The 21783-nt window shown below is 47.3% G+C and overlaps 1 protein-coding gene across 2 annotated transcripts in view; it reads right to left on the bottom strand.

Annotated features, from left to right (window-relative positions):
* The window catches only part of ttll7 (tubulin tyrosine ligase-like family, member 7), a 375815-nt gene that overhangs the window by 120514 nt on the left and 233518 nt on the right, over positions 1–21783 (bottom strand). For both annotated transcript variants that reach the window (XM_072510355.1, XM_072510356.1), the window contains exons 7-10: positions 21368–21584; positions 15983–16147; positions 5778–5936; positions 4292–4386 (exon numbers count right to left, since the gene is read on the bottom strand). In XM_072510355.1, coding sequence (XP_072366456.1) covers positions 4292–4386; positions 5778–5936; positions 15983–16147; positions 21368–21584 — 636 coding nt within the window. The remainder of the gene's footprint in view (positions 1–4291; positions 4387–5777; positions 5937–15982; positions 16148–21367; positions 21585–21783) is intronic.

Raw genomic sequence — 21783 nt, 5'->3', positions numbered from 1 at the left:
TCGGCCCATCCGGGCCGGAGAATCGAGCGGGGGGGCCCGCCAACCGGCGCGGCCCGATTCCCGCCCCCGCCGAATATCCGGTGCCGGAGACTTTGGCAACCGGCGGGGGCGGGATCCACGGCAGCCAACGGCCATTCTCCGACCCGCTGGTGGGTCGGAGAATGACGCCCCTTGTCTTTAAAGCAGTATCAAGAGATTTTTCACTCTCAAAGAACATGGATGGAATTCTCCGTCAACGGGATCACCCGGCCCGCCGGCAGCGCACCCACAACCGCGGGTTTCCCAGCGGTGTGGGGTGGCCACAATGAGAAACCCATCGGCCGGCTGCGGGAATGGAGAATCCCGCTGCCGGCGGGGGCGGGCTGCACAGGAAAACGTGGCTGGCGGACTCGTGAAACCCACACCATCTCTGTAAAGTAAGTATTCCTGAGTGCCAATGGTTTAGTAGTGGATTGTGAGCTGAGATGGGGTTTTTTTCTTGCTGTTTAAGTGGGAATAAAGAAAGCAATTAAGGGACACTGTATTCACTGTATTGAGTTGTATTGTTTAAGTAATTGTAAGTTATTTTCCAGTAAAGACACTAAAGATATTTTAATACTGTATTAGTGATAAAGTTTGTTTTAATGTATCCCTCTATTTCTTCGTGAAATCAATCCTGGGGCAAGGTCTCCTTTCCTCACAGTCTTGTAAGTCAGGGGGGCAGGGGGTGATTGGCACATGGGATTCAGTGGGTCGCTCAGGCAGAACAAATGCAGGGAGGGTGAGGCGTCTCCATTCACTGGGACAACGTCTGTGGCTGAGTAAGCAGGTTTCGTGCAAAGCTTATACTTCACCGACCGCGACAGGTCTGAAGCAGTCGGGTATTATCCACCGGCTCTGTAATCCTAAACAGTTTGACATGTTGCTCGATGAAAGAGACCAAAGTACATTGGATGTAGATCAGACATTGTATCTGTCAGCTTAGTTTCTCATCAATTACGCTAAATCCCCTATCAGACAGCAGGCTGCCTTTCATCCTTCCCATTTTGATTGTGGCATGAAGAAAGAGAAGTCACTGTGGGCCACTGTATCCGCGGCGTGTGATAATAACTCACATAGGCTATCTGTGTAAATCAGCAACCTCTTTCTTATGGAGATGAATCACCCGCAGAGAGCTTATGCATTGTTCATTGTGTTTGAGCTTGCGACAGAACATACAAGCAAATTTTTTAAATATCAGGGGACAAAGCCAAGAAAACGGATTTAGAAAATACTCACTTGGTAGCACAGAACTTGAATCTTGCTGAAAAGAGGCATGTTGCCAAAGTTTTTCATCTTGAACTCATCACGACAAATGCAAGAATGGCAAATCTCAGCTGGTCACAGCAATTTATAATGTAGGAGAAAAGCTTTGCTCCTGTGGTAAAAATAGCTACGATTGTCTGAAATTTGCCATTCTTGCCCGCGTGGATCCGTAGAATCCCTGCAGTGCAGAAGGAGGCCATTCAGCCCATCAGTTCTGCACCGACCCTCCGAAAGATCACCCTACCCAGGCCCAATCTCCTCCCCGTCACCCCACCTAAACCTTTTGACACTAAGGGGCAATTTATCATGGTCAATCCACCTAACCTGCACATCTTTGGATGATGGGAAGAAACCGGAGCACCCGGAGGAAACCGCGGAGAACGTACAAAGCCCACACAGACAGTCACCCGAGGTCGGAATCGAATCCGGTTCCCTGGTGCTGTGAGGCAGCTGTGCTGACCACTGTGGCACCGTGCTACTGTGCAAGCTGAGAGACCCCGGCAAAATGTATCGATTTACAGCAAATTTAAGAATGGAATTTGGGAGCACTTATTTTCTAGAGAGAAGTAATAGATTTCTGGAATATGTTGAAATAATCATTGGCGATGACGTTTTAAATCAAATCATGTGATAATTGCATATGGTTCTCGAGAATGAAGAGGTTCATATGGTGAGACAGGGAGCCGATCGATTTTTTAAAAACGTGGAGGCACGTTTGGGTTCTAGTGACCTTTCCTTGTTCTCCAATAACAGCATTGTGACCTGTGGGATGAAAAGCTCAGACGCTACAGTGCCACTATGGCTGGAGGGCGCAATTGAGATGTGGCATGTTTACATAGATTAGTTTCTATTACGAATGTTGGCATGGGAATTCATACTGGGAAGGTTCAACCCAAATATGAAAAGGACAACTGAGAGTAAAGTTTCATAATCAGGAACTGTACACAGATAAACATTTTTAATACATCAGTCGTTAATATCCATCGCTTACACACTCAGGCGGTTTGAAAATAAGGTAGTTCTCTCTCACTCTATTTGTCTCTTTCTCTATTTCACTCTCCTTCTCTTTCTTGCTTTCTCTCTCTCTCTATCTATCTATCTCTATCTATTGCAGGCAAATGGGGTTAGCTTAGATAGGCTTTTTGTTTGGCATGGACGAGTTTAGGCCGAAGGGCCTGTGTTCGTGCCGTGGATTCTATGATTTTTGTTTCTCTCCTTTTTTCTCTCTCTCTGTCGCTCTCAATCTGTCTTTCTCAATCTCTCTGACACACAATCTCCCTCTTAATCTCTCTCTCTCTCTCTCTCGGGTGGCATGGTGGCACAGTGGTTAGCGCTACTGCCTCACAGCTCCAGGGTCCCAGGTTCAATTCCGACCTCGGGAACTATCTGTGTGGTGTTTGCACGTTCTCCTCGTGTGTGCGTGGGTTTCCTCCGGGTGCTCCGGTTTCCTTCCACAGTCCAAAGATGTGCAGGATAGGTGGTTTGGCCACGCTGAATTGCCCTTTGTGTCCAAAAAAGGTTAGTTCGGGTTTCTGAGTTATGGAGATGGGGTGGAGGCTTGGGCTTAAGTAGGGTGCTATTCCCAAGGGTTGGTGCAGGCTCGATGGGCCGAATGGCCTCCTTCTGCACTGTAAATTCTATGATCCCATTCTCAGTCTCGCTCTCTCTGTCTCTGTTTGTTTCTCCAACTCAATTAATTTCTTTTCATCTTTCTCTGCTCTCTTTGTGGTGCTTTCTCTCCTCTCACTCCATCTCTCGCCTTTTTGGTTTTATCTCCTCAACTTGTTGTCGCCTTAATCACCCTGGGGTAACACGGACTGCAACTGGATGCAGTTGTACTTGAAAGTAGACTCCAAACGTTGATGTTAGTTTAATACGCTTCATTGAACTTATTAAGCAGTGCACACAGTCGCTGTGGGTTTGACACTCTACTAACCTAAGCGTGCTTACTATAACTAACTAGACCAGACTAGCTCTGAGCCACGTGTAGAAGGTGCTAACTGATATATACACCCTGACTGTCACTGCAGTTGTCACCAGTGGAAAGAGGCAGAGTGTTGATGCCTCGTGTGTTTTATAGTGGGAGACCACCTTCTAGTGTTCTGCCTGGTGATTGGTTGTGTTCTGTCCTGTGTGTTGATTGGCTATACTGGGTGTCTGTCACTGCCTGTCTGTATCTCATTATGTGCATGAGTGCATATCATGACACTTGTCTTCTCCCACCTTTTCCTTCCGGGCAGGAGGAGTGGGGAATGGGATAGATAAAGGTGCCCCTAATGGTTGGCTCCGTTTGGGGTGAGTGTGGCAAGAGAAGCAATGCCCACAGAACCCCCACCATACCTGCTCCCTCCTCCCCCACCACAACTTCCATTCTAAGCCTTAACTACCCCTGCATCTTCCCACGCCCAACTCTCTTTCCTGCCATATCTTCACTCCCAACACTACCTGCTACCTCTTATTCTTCTAACTATCAGCTCAAATATTTCCTCCTCCCTTCCTCCTGCTCAGCTCAGCTATACCTCTTCGCCCATTATGCCTCCACTCCCGTTTGCCTCTCCTGATGCAGCTGAAACTCATTAACCCTCAACCAGTTTCCATCCTCCTCTCTCCCCCCCCCCCCCCCTCACACACTTTACCTCCCCATCGATTGCCCTCAAAAAATGTTATTTGCATTTAAAACTCGACCTTTCTTTGTTTTAAAAAAAAGATATCAAATTACAATGAGGAAATAACCTGTCCCCCTATCTTTCTCTCTATTTCTGTCTTTCACACTGCCTGTCTTTTTCTCTCTCTCTCTTTCACTCTCTGAAGTACTAAAAGTTAGAAACCTTCGCCAAAACTTTCGGGCCGCGATGGGACTTCCTGCGGCAGATGCGGGGATCCATTTAAATCCCCGCTGATTTCAGCGGCTCAGGAAGATCCCGCCCCGTGTTTCAAAAGAAAGCCAGCGACCAATTTTAATGGCCGACAATTAATTATCTGACGTCAAATGTGAATGATAACTTACCGTATGTTGAGCAGCTTCAGTGCATGCAGCAGCACACCTTTCTTGACTTCGAAGTCTATCTTTTGATCGGTTCCAAAGCTCGGGGCCCGGTTAATCTGGTCGGGGATTGGGGCGGGGTTGGGAAGTGGGGAAGTGGAAAGAAAATATTTCAAAGCATTTTTTTGAAGGATAGTACTTGAACATCTCAAGAAACATGTTTGAAACGTGTCATTCACCAATTTCTTTTGGCCAGTCTGCGTCACACACCCCCCCCCCCCCCCGCCCCCTCCCACCATCACAATGCTTAAATGACCCGAACCAAGGTGATGTCGAGTCATAGATAGTCAGAGATGTTCACAGCATCGAAACAGGCCCTTTGACCCAACTTGCCCATGCCTCCCAGTTTCTATCGCTTGCCTACATTTGGACCATACCCCTCTATAGAGAGGGAATGTACGAATCCTAAAGTCTCAATCTGCCTGAACGGATCATCCTCTCTTATCAGAAATACTCTGCATTACCTGGAAGTGGATATCACTCAGAACTTACCTGGCACAGTGTTCCCCGAATTGAATTCCGTGGGAGACATCGAGGGTTCCGCAGCCGTTCTGGTCTTTATAAATTTGAAAAAAAAGCTGTCCATCCAGCTTGTCCAATCACAGAAAGTTCTCACGCTGCGTGAGCGACTGATAGGCTCACGAGTGCGCCTTTCAGCAGCCAATGCACTGAGAATCCAGCCCCTGATTAGACGAGCTGAAAATTGGGGTAAAGTGAGTATTCAATGCCCCCAGGCAATGTCGAGGGCGAAGGGAAGCACTCCACCCAGGACCCACTGTGCCACCTTGCCCCCCCAATTCTCCAACCTACACTCCACACAGTGAAAATGCGAGATGGCAAACCTCCCATGAACCTCCAATCCACTGCTCAAGAAAAAACAGGTTGGCTGCCACAGAGTGTTCCCTCACATCCTTCCCTCAAACAATACAATCAAAGCAACAAGGGATGTTTCTCGGCTGCGGGTGTTGTGCAGCGTCAAGAGTTTCTGTGCTTCCAATAAAAACAATAAAACTAAGACTCTCTGCCATCTCAGGTGGTTGACACCAATAGCCGCTGCACTCCGATTCATTGTGGAAAGTTTGAGATGAGGACGGTGTGAATGCCAAAATCTTTTCTCTTTCACGGCTGAAGGAAGTCACTCATTTAATTCCCCAATTTACCATTTGCCTGACTCTCCCATCTTGACTGGACGTATTACACGCATGGACTGGTATTGGCTGCCTTCCTGTGAGGCGGACTGTCTGTCACCCTGGAAGGCGAGAAGGGGAGGGATGAATTTGCCATCCCAATCCACTGGAATTGAAAGTACAAGTCGGGGTGTCAGTTGTGGCTCACGAATACCATGCCCCCCCCCACCCTTTGAATCAGGTGGCTGTGTCATTCAGGTGCCACGTTGAAGAGGTGAGCGTAAGACTTAAGCCAGTGGAGCCCTGAGGGAAAGCACACTCACCTCCAGGAGCCAAGGTTTCAACTTCCTGTCCAAAATGATGTCAAAGCCGAGAACTTCAAAACATACGCTGTTGCTGCCTGGATGCTGACCAGGTCGACACATGCGGTAGGCATGCAGGATATGAGGTTCCGCCACAATCAATGTCTTTACAACTAGGTCCTGTGAGAGAGGAACGCTCAATTAAAGAAAGAAACTGCGTTTGTATAGCAACCTCAGGAAGCCCCAAAGTACTTTTGAAGCTGATGTCGGGACACAGTGGCCCACGTTACGCAGAGCAAGCCCCCAAAACCAGATATATTGATATTGCTTGAGGGACATTGCCCAGGACACCACAGAGAATTTACCTGTTCATCGAAATAGTGGTCGTCGGGTCACTTACAGCCACCAGAGTAGGCCCTGGTTCGATGTCTCATCTCAAACACAACATCGCCAACGTTCCCGGGAGTGTCGGCTTAGATCTTATGGGGGAACTGGAATCAAACAACTATCTGACGAGCATGCTACCACTGAGCCATGACTCAGTCATGAGCCATGAGCAAAGTGCACCAAACACTAACAAGAAAAACTGCAACAAAAAAATAATAATAATCTTTCTCACTGTCACAAAATTCACACTAAAATGAAGTTACTGTGAAAATCCCCTCATCGCCACATTCCGGCGCCTGTTCGGGTACACGGAGGGAGAATTCAGAATGTCCAATTCACCTAACAAGAAAGTCTTTCGGGACTTGTGGGAGGAAACCGGAGCATCCGGAGGAAACCCATGCCGACATGGTAGAACGTGCAGACTCCGCACAGACAGTGACCCAAGCCGGGAATCGGACCCGGGTCCCTGGAGCTGTGAAGCAACAGTGCTAACCACTGCCGTAGATGCTTTAGATACAGGCTAGGGTACGTTCCATCAAGGGGAATGGTAGAGCAGCGAAGGTCTGGGCACCTTGGATGAGGAGGGAAAAAAAGAATATGATAAAACCAAGAAAAAAAGAGTACATGTTGCACGTCAGGTAAATTCTTCAAACAAGGGCCAGGTTAAACATAATTTTCAGACGGGAAGTGAAGAGGAAAATAAGACAGGCAGAGAGAGGGTATGCGAATACAATGGCAGTCAACAAACCTTGACACTGAGCTCCAAAAAGATATAGCAGGTCAGGTTTGCAAAGGCTTGGGCCAAGAGGAATGACAGAGGGAAGACTCATAGGGCTGGTTTTCACAATCCTCCACTGGTTTGTTTGAAGGTACGGGTCGAAAATGTGACCGACGTGCCGCCTCCCAGCCTGCCCCTGACCTCTCTCCCATGTTATTGGGTATAATGGAGGCATCAGGCGGGCAGCCCGCCCTTGGATCCATTGAGGTCCTAATGGCCATATGAGTGTGTCAGACCACCCCTGCTGCTATTTTACCCTGAGGGGTGGAGGTGGGGAGGTGGGAGGGGGTGCGCTCTGGTCAGTCAACATTCACTGGGTGAGCAGCATGTCAGGCAAAATGTGGGGAACCTCCTTTGAGGGGTCCTCTGTGCTCGCCAAAGGCACTCCCTGTCGGGGGAGGGGAGGGATTGCCAGGGGAAAACGGCAGGAGACACGGCGCCCTGTAAAATCCACGGAGCATTACAGCACACAAGGAGGCCATTCAGCCCAACAATAAAAATAGAAGTACGGATGTTTAGAGAGTGAATCCCAGAGTTAAGGGCCTAGAGAGCTGAATGCATGGCCATCAACGATGGAGTGTTAATAATTGGGGATGGGCAAGAGGCTAAAATTGGATGAATGAAGAGATCTTGGAGGTTTGTAGAGCAGGAAGAGGTGAGATGCTAGGAAGGTCGGGGGGTGAGGCGCTGACTTTGAAATCAATGGGGGTGTAATTTCCTTTTCACGAGGCTCATTCCCCCACCCCATGGTGGGTCATAACCATGTAACCCCACCTAACCTGCACATCCCTGGACACTAAGGGGCAACTTTTAAAAATATAAATTTAGAGTACCCAATTCAATTAAGGGGCAATCTAGTGTGACCAATCCACCTAGCCTGTGTAATGATATGTAGACAGACATGTAACTAAAGGGTTAATCACAACAATCAGCTGTGACACTACCATTAGAGGGCACCACTAGATCCACTATATAGCTGAGCTCCCAAAGGCTCTTGGTCTCTTTCCACACAGGAGTAGCTAGACAGCAGTAGTATAATATAGTTAGATCACAGCCTAGACACCACGTGTAGTTCAGACACAGTTTATATAGTTATATCTCATTACTTTATTTCTAGAGTTAGTTCGGTAAAGTATTGAACTCATTTATTAGTTTCATCATTACTTAATAAATTTGTTTACTTTACATCGAAGATTCGTATATTCTTCATGATCATCTGCAACCAGTAACAACAGATATTACTTTAACCAAGCAATACAACAGCCTGCACATCTTTGGGTTGTGGGGGCGTAACCCACGCAAACACGGGGAGAATGTGCAAACTCCACACGGACAGTGACCCAGAGCCAGAATCGAACCTGGGACCTCGGTGCTCTGAGACTGCAGTGCTAACCACTGCGCCACCGTGCTGCCCACTAAGGGGCAATTTTAACATGGCCAGTCCACCTAACCTGCACATCTTCGGACTGTGGGAGGAAACCGGAGCACCCGGAGGTAACCCACGCAGACAATTGCCCAAAGCCAGAATCAAACCTGGGTCCCTGGCACTGTGAGGCAGTGGTGCTAACCACTGTGCCACCACGCCACCCTCTTTACTGCTTTCACTGCAAATATATCCCTCCTGAAGCAAGGTGATCAAAACTCTAGGTGCGGTCTCAACAATGTTGTGTACAGCTGTATCAAGGCTTCCATTGCACTCCGTCCGCCTTGCAATAATGCCAACATCCCATTTGTCATGCAATTACTTGCTGTGCCTGCATGCTAACATTTTGTGATTCGCGTACACCCAGACCCCTCTCAACCATGGCATTCACATCATACATTTCAATACAATACATCACATGGTCAAATGGCCTGCCCAAACCGAGGGCGGGACTCTCTACGAACCGGCGGGACGGGCCACTCCTGCGCCGAGGAGTGGCGTCAACCACTCCGGCATCGGGCCGCCCCAAAGGTGCGGAATCCTAGGCACCTTCAGGGGCTAGGCCGGTGCCGGAGTGTTTGCCACGCGCCAGCCATCGCGGAAGGGCTTGGCGCCACGCTAACCGGTGCCGAAGGGCCTCCGCCGGCCTGCAAGCGAGAGTTGGCGCATGCTCGGGAGCGCCAGGGGGGGGTTCTTCTCCGCACCGGCCATGGCGGAGGTTGACAGCGACCGGTGCGGAGGGAAAGAGTGACCCCATGGCACAGGCCCGCCCGCGGATCGGTGGGCCCCGATCGCGGGCCAGGCCACCGTGGGGGCACGCCCCTGGGCCAGATCCCCCCCGCGCCCCCCCGAGGACTCTGCAGGCCACCCGTGGACCCAGGTCCCGATTGTAAGGACCTGCTGCGGGCCCCTAATGTCTGAGTTTACACATGAAGGCCAAATGAACAAGGAGCTAGAAGCCCGCTGGCAAAAATAGAAGCATGCCTCATAAACAGTCAATATCTGGAACAAGGGTCAACGCTGCAGGTAGACAGCAGGCACGGCTCAATAATTTATTTAACAATGCAGTTACGAGGAAAGCTGAGGCCATCATCAGTGATCCCTCTCACTCTTTATATCATCAATTGGGAAGGCTCCCTTTGGGCCCGTGCTTTAGAATACCTAATGCGAGGAAAAATCTATTTAAGAGGTCTTACGAAATAACATAACATAAATAAATAACTGCAAATTTAACTGCAGTGTTTATTTATTTTAGTAAGTTCTTTAAGTGCAGTAAGTGCTTTAATGGCAGCGTGCAATGTATTTTATTTGTATTGTTTGGGTGTATGTTATATCTGCACAAACGTATGAACACTTCCTGTTTTTTAACTAATGACTGGATGATTATATATTATATTGGAGATGAAGCCAAAGACAAATTTTCACTTTAGCTTGGACAATAAAGCTCTGTTCTATTATATTCTATAAATCTATGGGCAGCACGGTAGCACAGCGGTTAGCACTGTTGCTTCACAGCGCCAGGGTCCCGGGTTCGATTCACGCTTGGGTCACTGTCTGTACGGAGTCTGCCCGATCTCCCCGTGTCTGCGTGGGCTTCCTCCGGGTGCTCCGGTTTCCTCCCACAAGTCCTGAAAGACGTGCTGTTAGGTGAATTGGACATTCTGAATTCTCCCTCCGTGTACCCGAACAGGCGCCGGAATGTGGCGACGAGGGGATTTTCACAGTAACTTCATTTCAGTATTAATGTAAGCCTGCTTGTGTCACGAATAAAGATTATTATTATGTACAGATTAAATTCACCCATATCCACACATATTCCTTTACCACATGCATCTCTGATTTCCTGCCTAATGCCATTTCCAATATTACCACCTCTACAAATGTTTTCGTTTTGCCCCTTGATGTTTCTTAACTCGACCCAGACAGATTCCACATGATCTGTGCTCATATCTTTCCTCAATATTGTATCAATATCTTCTCTAATCAACAATGCAACTCCACCACTTTTTCCTTTATGTCTGTCCTTCCGAAATGCTGAATAGCCCTCAATGTTTAGTTTCCATCCTTGGTCACCTTGGAGCCATGTCTCTGTAATGCCAATGATATTAAATCCCTTTACTTCTATCTGCGCAACTAATTCATCCATTTTATCTCGATAGCTCCGCGCGTTCAGGTACAAACCCTTAAGGCTAGTCCTTTTAATGTATCTTGTCCCGTCCCTATTATTTTCTATTATTATCTGATACAGGCCCTTCGCTGCCTATCACTTTTCTTATTCTCCTTTCTGACTTTTTCTCTTAGACCATAAGACATAGGAGCAGAATTAGGCCACTCGGCCCATCAAGTCTGCTCCGATATTCAATCATGGCTGAAGTTTTCTCATCCCCATTCTCCTGCCTTCTCCCCATAACCCCTGATCCCCTTATTAATCAAGAACCTATCTATCTCTGTCTTATAGACACTCAGTGATTTGGCCTCCACAGCCTTCTGCGGCAAAGTGTTCCACAGATTCACCACCCTCTGGCTGAAGAAATTCCTCATCTCTGTTTTGAAGGATCGTCCCTTTAGTCTGAGATGGTGTCCTCTGGTTCTAGTTTTCCTACAAGTGGAAACATCCTCTCCACGTCCACTCTATCCAGGCCTCGCAGTATCCTGTAAGTTTCAATAAAATCCCCCCTCATCCTTCTAAACTCCAACGAGTACAGACCCAGAGTTTTTGATTGATTCTTGATTCTCCTGTTCTGAATCCTTAAATAGGTTCCCATCCACCTGCCATATGAGTTTAAACCCTCCTCAGCCGCTCTAGCAAGTATGCCCCCAAGGACATCAGTCTCGGTCCTGCCAGGTGTAACCCGTCCAGTTTGTACAGGTCCCACCTCCCTCCGAACTGGTCCCAATGCCCCAGGAATCTGAAGCCATCCCACTCCCACTATCTGTTCAGCCACGTATTCATCTGATACATCCTGCTATTTCTACTCTGACTAGCACATGGCAGTGGTAGTAATCCTGAGACCACTATGTTTGAGGTCCGACTTCTCAACTTTCTTCCTAACTCCCTATATTCTGCTTTCAGGACCTCACCCCTTTTTTAACCTATGTCGTTGGTACCGATTTGCCCCTGGCTATTCACCCTCTCCTCCAGAATGTCCTGGAACTGCTCCGAGACATCCTTGGCCCCAGCACCAGGGAGGCAACATACCATCCTGGAGTCTTATTTGCAGCCACAGAATCACCTATCTATTGCCTTTGCAATTGAATACCCTAAGCAATTGCATTCCCACATTTTTTACTCCTCCCCTCTGCGGCATAACCAACCGTGGTGCACCAAATTTGGCTGTTGCTGTTTTCCCCTGAGAGGCCATTCCCATCAACAGTATCCAAAACGGTATATCTGTTTTGCAGGGGAATGGCCACAGGGGATTCCTGCACTGCCTGCCTAGACCTCTTGCTCTGCCTGGTGTCACCCATTCCCTTCCTGCCTGCGGGGGGTCTGAGCCTGCGGTGTGACCACCTTTCTACGGGTGCTATCCACAATACTCTCCTCCTCACGGATGCTCAGTCTGGGAATCGAGAATTAAAACACTTGTGAGCAGTTTGCACAACAGTCACGGTGAAGACATCCCAATGGAGTTGGTGTAAATTCATGGACTGTATTCGATGTTAAAAGTGGAGCGAAAGCTTTGCTTAAAAGTGTCATTTTGGAAAACCTGGTCTGGATCTTGTGATGGAAACTGTCAAGGGAAAGCATAATTGTGAGAGAGAATTTTATTTTTGGGAGTGGAGTTTGGAAACTCTCACGTGACATACATGTGGGAGGAATATCAACAGACATTCACAAATATTCACTTGGAGTTCATAGTGGAGAGTGTATTTGCCCACAGTCATCTTGTATGCTTAAAAGGGACTTTGTGTTACATAAGAACAGAAGAACTAGAAGCAGGAGTAGGCCATCTGGCCCCTCGAGCCTGCTCCACCATTCAATGAGATCATGGCTGATCTTTTGTGGACTCAGCTCCGCTTTCCGGCCCGAACACCATAACCCTTAATCCCTTTATTCTTCAAAAAACTATCTATCTTTATCTTAAAAACAATTAATGGAGGAGCCTCTACTGCTTCACTGGGCAAGGAATTCCATAGATTCACAACCATTTGGGTGAAGAGGTTCCTCCTAAACTCAGTCGTAAATCTACTTCCCCTTATTTTGAGGCTATGCCCTCTAGTTCTGCTTTCACCCGCCAGTGGAAACAACCTGCCCGCATCTATCCTATCTATTCCCTTCAGAATTTTATATGTTTCTATAAGATCCCCCCTCATCCTTCTAAATTCCAACGAGTACAGTCCCAGTCTACTCAACCTCTCCTCATAATCCAACCCCTTCAGCTCTGGGGTTAACCTAGTGAATCTCCTCTGCACACCCTCCAGTGCCAGTACGTCCTTTCTCAAGTAAGGAGACCAAAACTGAACACAATACTCCAGGTGTGGCCTCACTAACACCTTATACAATTGCAGCATAACCTCCCTCGTCTTAAACTCCATCCCTCTAGCAATGAAGGACAAAATTCCATTTGCCTTCTTAACCACCTGTTGCACCCGTAAACCGCACACCCAGGTCTCTCTGCACAGCAGCATGTTTTAATATTTTATCATTTAAATAATAATCCCTTTTGCTGTTATTCCTACCAAAATGGATAACCTCACATTTGTCAGCATTGTATTCCATCTGCCAGACCCTAGCCCATTCACTTAGCCTATCCAAATCCCTCTGCAGACTTCCAGTATCCTCTGCGCTTTTTGCTTTACCACTTATCTTAGTGTCGTCTGCAAACTTGGACACATTGCCCTTGGTCCCCAACTCCAAATCATCTATGTAAATTGTGAACAGCTGTGGGCCCAACACTGATCCCTGAGGGACACCACTAGCTACTGATTGCCAACCAGAGAAACACCCATTAATCCCCATTCTTTGCTTTCTATTAATTAACCAATCCTCTATCCATGCTACTACTTTACCCTTAATGCCATGCATCTTTATCTTATGCAGCAACCTTTTGTGTGGCACCTTGTCAAAGGCTTTCTGGAAATCCAGATATACCACATCCATTGGCTCCCCGTTATCTACCGCACTGGTAATGTCCTCAAAAAATTCCACTAAATTAGTTAGGCACGACCTGCCCTTTATGAACCCATGCTGCGTCTGCCCAATGCGACAATTTCCATCCAGATGCCTCGCTATTTCTTCCTTGATGATAGATTCCAGCATCTTCCCTACTACCGGAGTTAAGCTCACTGGCCTATAGTTACCCGCTTTCTGCCTACCTCCTTTTTTGAACAGTGGTGTCACATTTGCTAATTTCCAATCCGCCGGGACCACCCCATAGTCTAGTGAATTTTGGTAAATTATCACTAGTGCATTTGTAATTTCCCTAGCCATATCTTTTAGCACTCTGGGATGCATTCCATTAGGGCCAGGAGACTTGTCTACCTTTAGCCCCATTAGCTTGCCAATCACTACGTCCTTGGTGATAACAATCCTCTCAAGGTCCTCACCTATCAATAGCCTAATTTCCATCAGTCACTGGCATGTTATTTGTGTCTTCCACTGTGAAGACTGACCCAAAAAGCTTGTTCAGTTCCTCAGCCATTTCCTCATCTCCCATTATTAAATCTCCCTTCTCATCCTCTAAAGGACCAATATTTACCTTAGCCACTCTTTTTTGTTTTATATATTTGTAGAAACTTTTACTATCTGTTTTTATATTCTGAGCAAGTTTACTCTCATAATCTATCTTACTCTTTATAGCTTTTTTAGTGGCTTTCTGTTGCCCCCTAAAGTTTTCCCAGTCCTCCAGTCTCCCACTAATCTTTGCTACTTTGTATGCTTTTTCCTTCAATTTGATACTCTCCCTTATTTCCTTTGATATCTACGCTCGATTTTCCCTCTTTCTACCGTCCTTCCTTTTTGTTGGTATAAACCTTTGCTGAGCACTGTGAAAAATCGCTTGGAAGGTTCTCCACTGTTCCTCAACTGTTTCACCATAAAGTCTTTGCTCCCAGTCTACCTCAGCTAGTTCTCCTCTCATCCCATTGTAATCTCGTTTGTTTAAGCACAAAACACTAGTGTTTGATTTTACCTTCTCACCCTCCATCTGTATTTTAAATTCCACCATATTGTGATCGCTCCTTCCGAGAGGATCCCTAACTATGAGATCATGAATCAATCCTGCCTCATTACACAGGACCAGGTCTAGGACCACTTGTTCCCTCGTAGGTTCCATTACATACTGTTCTAGGAAACTATCGCGGATACATTCTATAAACTCCTCCTCAAGGCTGCCTTGACCGACCTAGTTAAACCAATCGACATGTAGATTAAAATCCCCCATGATAACTGCTGCACCATTTCTACATGCATCAGTTATTTCTTTGTTTATTGCCTGCCCCACCATAATGTTACTATTTGGTGGCCTTTAGACTACTCCTATCAGTGACTTTTTCGCCTTACTATTCCTAATTTCCACCCAAATGGATTCAACCTTATCCTCCATAGCACCGATGTCATCCCTTACTGTTGCCCAGATGTCATCCTTAAATAACAGAGCTACACCACCTCCCTTACCATCCACTCTGTCCTTCCGAATAGTTTGATACCCTTGGACATTTAACTCCCGGTAGTGACCATCCTTTAACCATGTTTCAGTAATGGCTACTAAATCTTAGTCATTCACGATGATTTGCGCCATCAACTCATTTACCTTATTCCGAATACTACGAGCATTCAGGTAAAGTACACTTATGTTGGCTTTTTTACCTCTGTTCTGAATCTTAACACCTCGATCAGTAACCTCTCCTAAGTTATATTTCCTCTTAACTTTTCTCCTAATTTTCCTTGTCGGGTGGGACCATCTACTGAGACCATCGTAGATTAAGATGTACGTTATAATCCGTGTTCATCTTAAACCTGTGTGTAATTGTTAAACTAAAGGGGGAGTAAAGGAGTATTGTATCTTAATCCTTTTTTGTTCATGTTTAATAATTTTGTTTTGGTGTTGACAAAATTAGCAGTCCTGTGATTCTGTTCCTCCAAGTTTTATTTTTAAAAAGTTACGGTCTTTAGAGCCAAGGTTCCATACTGGGATTTTCCCATCCAGTTATAACAACAACTGGGAAGGGCAGCACAGTGGCACAGTGGTTAGCACTGCTGCCTCACAGCACCGAGGACCCAGGTTTGATCCCGGCCCCGGGTCGCTGTCCGTGTGGAGTTTGCACATTCTCCCCATGTCTGCGTGGGTCTCACCCTCACAGCCCAAAGATGTGTAGGGCATGTGGGTTGGCCACACTAAATTTTCCCTTCATTGGAAAATAAATTTACAACTGCATCACAGGACCTGCCGCCCACAGCCAATTTTTATCCCTCCACCAGCTTCACAAAAAAGCGATTATCTGGCCATGATCACATTGCTGTTTGTGGGAGCTTGCTGTGCACAAATTGGCAGCCTTGTTTTCTACATTGCAACAGTGACAACCCTTCAAAAGTACTTCTTCAGCTCCAACACAGTTTGGATCATCCTGTGAAAGGTGCAAGAGAACAAAGTCTTTCTTTTTTTTTCCTTTAAAAATCACATCAACGTGGATACATACAGAGACATCATTCCAGAATTTGGCGACGTCGTAGTCGTTGGTGCGGAGGAATTCGGTGAACCACTGGATCGATCGCTTGCTGCCCCTGTCTGCCTGCTCATCCCGTTCAAAGTTCTCGTTGTGCTTGTTGACGGAATAGTTAGTCAAATGCATAAAGAGCTGGCTCTGGAAAAGTTGGGTAAAAAAGGACACTCAGTATATTCCTTTGTTCCACTTGTTGCGTGTGTAATGTCTGATAACCATGCACTGTAAATCGGCGTGAAAACCAGAGCTGGAATCCTGTGGCCTTCACATTTAAGGCAATGGTTCAAGCTTATAATAATAATAATAAGCACGGTAGCACAATGGCTAGCACTGGTGCTTCACAGCTCCAGGGTCCCAGGTTCGATTCCCGGCTTGGGTCACTGTCTGTGCCGCTTCTGCACATCCTCCCCGTGTCTGCGCGGGTTTCCTCCGGGTGCTCCGGTTTCCTCCCATAAGTCCCGAAAGACGTGCTGTTAGGTGAATTGGACATTCTAAATTCTCCCTCCGTGTACCCGAACAGGCGCCGGAGTGTGGCGACTTGGGGCTTTTCACAGTAACTTCATTGCAGTGTGAATGTAAGCCTGCTTGTGACAATAAAGATTATTATTATTATTATTCGTGTCACAAGTAGGCTTACATACTGCAATGAAGTTACTGTGAAAATCCCCCAGGTCGCCACACTCCGGCGCCTGTTCGGGTACACAGAGGAAGAATTCAGAATGTCCAATTCACCTAACAAGCACGCCTTTCGGGACTTGCGTGAGGAAACCGGAGCACCCGGAGGAAACCCGCGCAGACACAGGGAGAACGTGCAGACTCCCAAGCCGGGAATCGAACCCAGCTCCCTGGCAGTGTGAAGCAACAGTGCTAACCACTGTACCACCCATACATTACAGACTTCACAATTTCACAGCCTGGTAAAAAGACAATACCTGAAGAACTGGGGCTTCCTTTTGTTAGAACAGATGAGAGCAAGGGGTGATTTGATAGAGATGTTTAAATGGCGAAAGGGTGGATGAGAACAGATAGAAACAATGCATGCTATTGAAGGGAGCAGAACAATCAGGCACCGATATAAGATTAAATGCCAGAGATGTACGACAGCAAACTGTGGAATGTAATGTCAGGGTTATTAATTGACGTAGGGACCATGTTAGCATTTACGAATAAATTAGATAAGTGTTTGCAGGAGGGAGCATAAAGGGAAATGGGAAGCAGGATGGGAGATGCACGGGATTTGGATTTGCTGCTCATGTGAAGGATAAACATCAATATAGGTTGATTGGGTCCAACAACCTATTTCCATCATTTAATTTGTATGTAATCTCTGAGCCTTATTCACTTGTCACAAAATGATGTGGCCTCCTAAAGGGCCTGGAATCAATTAAGTACTAAGATGCTGGGAGCTGTACAATTTGCAGAGAGCTCATTCTGACCACAGGGGAAATTTATACATGATTAAATACTGGCCGGATAAGCAAATATGAACATTGAAAGGTAATACTCTCATCTCCAAATCGAAAGCTCCTGGGTTCAATCTGCACTCCACAGTTTGAGTACATAATCTAGGCTGACATTTCAGTGCAGCACCCAGGGAATCCTGCATTGCTGTCTATCACGTGAAACATACAACTGAGACTTTGTTTTCCAATCCAGGTGAGCAGAAAATATCTCACTGCACGCTCGGAGAAAAAGCATGGCGACTTTTCTTCACCAATGATGTCCTGACGCAATATTACTTCACCCAACCGCTAAACAGTCTAGCTGATCATGTGCTCACTGTTATTTGTGAGATCTTTCTCTGTAAGAGAGCATTGTTGGGCTGGATTCTCTGCCGGCCACCGGCGGCAGTGGAGTTCCCAATGCAGCGGAGAATCCAGCGTCGGGAGGGAAAATAAGATCGGTGTCCGCGCTCCCGTCCCCCACTGGCGTCGGCATCAAGGTTCACGCCCCGCGTCAGCGGGAGGATGCCAATGGGTCATTAAGACCTGTTTGAAGTGGTCCAGGAGTTGTCAATCAAAGCTTGATGTTTATAAACATTGTGGTTAGTTTCACAGCTGAAAACTTCAACGTTACTCAACCGTGAAGGGAGATGAATGGAACAATGGGGGGGGGGCTGTCAATCACAGCCTAGTAAAATCAATGTCGAATAGAATTGAATGTGAAATGAAATGAAAAGAAAATTGTTTATTGTCACAAGTAGGCTTCAAATGAAGTTACTGTGTAAAGCCCCTAGTCGCCACATTCCGGCGCCTGTTCGGGGAGGCTGTTACGGGAATCAAACCGTGCTGCTGGTCTGCTTTCAAAGCCAGCGATTTAGCCCTGTGCTAAACAGCCCCTGTTTTGCAGATCAAAGACCTGAGGGGGTTTAAACCCAGCTGGTTTTCTCTATCCAGGAATTATCAGGTGCTGCTTCCTCTGGCTGTATTGCCCAGGTGAGTTTTAAAATAGTTTTTTTTTTTCATAGTCTCTGTCTAGCCTCTGTCTAGCTTCCAGGCAGGAGTCTCTCTTCTGGGGGGCTTCCTGACAGGGATCTCTCTTATGGGGTGTCTGCGGGGTGGGGGGGGTATTTTTATTTACGGGGTCTGTAGGGGTGTCTTTTTAATTAGGGGGTCTCTCGTGGAGGGGCGATGGGGAGGTGGTCTGGCGGGTTGGGTGGGCAGGTCTTTCATTGTCGGGGTGAGGGTGGCCTTCCGATGGACTTTGGGTCAACACCATTAATGAATTACTCCCTTGACCCACCGCGAGGTCCACAGCATCAAATACACACGTGTCAGGACCTGCACTAATTCTCACCCGCGTGACTCCCGGTCCAGAGGACTGGAGAATCATGAGGGCTCGGAGAATATGGTGCCCGGCCACGTAATTGGCCCCCTGGCATAGGGCGCAAACCTCAATCGTGACACTAGTGGGGGGGGGGGGAATTGGAAACGGGCATTTTGTCCCCGTGCTGGGTTCTCCGCCAGATCAGGAACGACCGATGGCATGAGGCGGAGAATTGGCCATTGCACACTCCCAGAATGTTTTGTTTCTAATTCAGGTTTTCAGCAACCACAGTATTTTGATTTGATTTTACTGAGGTTAGACAGAAATAGCAGTTCCCAAAAAAGGCCATTTGACCCAGTTCATCTGTGCCAGTGTTTACCCCCAACATGAGCCTCCTCCTTACCTCCTCTATCGGACCCGGTCCATGTACCCTTGAATTCCTTTCTCCAAATGTGTTTATCAAACGTATCCTTAAATACAACAAATTCGCCTCAACTACTCGGGTGACTATCTGTGTGGAGTTCACACATTCTCCCCGTATTGTGTGGGTTTCCTCCGGATGCTCCGGTTTCCTCCCAAGTCCAAAGATGTGCAGGCTAGGTGGATTGGATGTGCTAAATTGGCACTAGGTGGAGTTACAGGGATAAAGTGGGGGATTGGGCCTAGGTTAGGGATGCTCTTTCAAAGGCCGAATGGCCTGCTTCTGCACTGGAGGGATTCTATGATTCTATACTTCTTGGGGCATCAGGCTCCGCGTTCTTACCACTCTCTGGGTAAGTTACTTTTGTTCCTGAGTTGCTTTGACTGTCCCCACTGATTCAGTGTCATTTATGTCCAGGCAGTGTTACACTGGGTGAGTGTGTAACCCGACACTCAGTCTGTTCCAGTTACAGGGAGAGGCTGTTAATCTGACCGCTTGTCCTAACCCCATACCCTTCAACAACCTGAGGCGGAGCAAAAATAGTGAAATTCTCCCAGATTAATCAGGAGGGGAATCTATTATCCACTATCGCTGAGCCACACAATTTACGCAGATTTCGTTTCAAACTCCCAGGGCAGTCTGTAGAGCAACAGTACATTTTGCAATTAAAATGTTAATTAGTTGTAGATTAAGAAGCAAATGTATAACCTAGAGCCATCTGCTCTCACTGACATAAACAAGTGCGATTATGTTTCTATGTGCAGCGCAGAGAGGGATTCGCTATCTCAGGTTTGCCTGGACTTATTGCCCATCCCTAATTGCCCTTGGACCGAGCAGTCTGCCGGTCCATTTCAGAGTTGATGTGGGTCTGGAGTCACATATGGGCTGGATCTGATAACGACGACAGATTTCCTTCTCCACAGGACACTCGGAACCCAAATGCTTTTTTTAAGAACTCTGGGCCGGGATGTAGCAGACCTCCTGGGGGCCACCCTCGCCCCCCCCCCACAATTCCAGACATGCCCAACCCACCCCCACCAGAGATAAAGAGACCCCCTGAAACCTCCTAAATAAAGAGACCCCCCCAGAGACCCCTTACAAAAAGAGAACCCCCCATTACCCCTAAATACTTGGACCCCCTACAGACCGCTAAATTAAGAGACCTCCCAGAGACCCCAAATAAAGAGACCCTGAGACCCCCTAAATAAAGAGACCCCCCCCCCAAAGGGACCCGCTAGATAGAGAGACCCCCACAGAGAATCCCTAGATAGGAAGGTTCCCCATAGAGAACCCCTAAATAGGGGGACCCCCCACAGAGACCCCCTAGATATGGAGAGACCCCACAGAGATCCCCTAAATAGGGTCACTCCCTACATAGGGGGACCCCCCCATAGAGACATCCTAGATAGGAAGAACCTCCCACAGAGGTAGTGCTGTCAATTTCCATCTAAGCACTTCAAATCGCACAGGCGTGAAAGAGGGTGATTGGAATGCACTTAACTCTCTTTGAAGTGGTTGGCCTTTGTAAACATTGTGGTCAGAGCAGTGCAGACTTACTGAACCATGAAAAAGACGAATGAAACAAGGCTCACAGCTGTGTCTGTGTGCAAGTTGTCAATCGCAGCCCAGTAAGGGAAATTAATGGATGGCTTGCAGCTCAAGGATCTGAGGGGTTCAAACACAGGGCACTGCTTTCTCTTTGCAGGAACTGGCACGAGGTGCTTCCTCTGCCTGAGCCAGCAGGTGTATTGCCCAGGTGAGTGTTACAACGGTAGTTTTTTTCGAGACAGGAGCTTCTTTACTGTGGGGGGGGGGGTTCCTGAGGGGCAAGCAGCAGTCAGAGACTTGAATCGAGACTGATTATTCCCTCTGCTAGCCCAGGGACTGGTACAATGAGGTCAAAGGATTGTGCCACGACTAAACCCAGCCAAGGTCCGGAAATTCGGTGCCATCCTGGGGAAAGAGCCCGAGACTGAGGCACTCCAGATGACTGCATTTCTATGAAGAATTCAACGTTCCCTTAATTGTTAGTCCATATTACTCTCTTCCACAGCATCAGGACAACTGGGAAAACAAGGTCCGCCCCACAGACCGAGACCAGAGAGCAACCTCAGGAAATAATAACGGCCTTTATTTTTTTTTTAAATGAATTACTTAAAGCAGAATCACCTTACCAAGTTTGATTCGGTCGGAGCGTGGTATTTTTCTGTCCCCATCCGGACCAGCCCGTCGTTGTACAGGAATATGCGCAAGGGGTCACAAGAGGTCACTAGGATGTAGATCCGTAGGTCAAACTTGTAGCCTTCCAGCAGGAACGGTTTATCGAGGTATTCCTGCACGATCAAGTGTTCCTGCGCTTGGAGTTTCTCACCACTTCTGATCAAAGAGATTCTGAAGGACAAGCAAAGAGCACATTTAATACCCAGGCAGGCAAGGCCACGGACTGAAAAGTGCTGGAAAATGGGGTTAACATCGATAGACGTTTGATGGCGGGTGCAGACATGATGGACCAATGCTGTGAGACGCTCTGGCTCTATGACTCTGTGACACAGGGGAAGACACAGGTTAAGGTTGGGAAGGGATCCAGCTG

This window comes from Scyliorhinus torazame, chromosome 7, assembly GCF_047496885.1.
Source record: "Scyliorhinus torazame isolate Kashiwa2021f chromosome 7, sScyTor2.1, whole genome shotgun sequence".
Classification (NCBI taxonomy): domain Eukaryota; kingdom Metazoa; phylum Chordata; class Chondrichthyes; order Carcharhiniformes; family Scyliorhinidae; genus Scyliorhinus; species Scyliorhinus torazame.
Note: the sequence above shows the minus strand (reverse complement) of the source record. Positions and strands in the feature narration are given on the sequence as shown.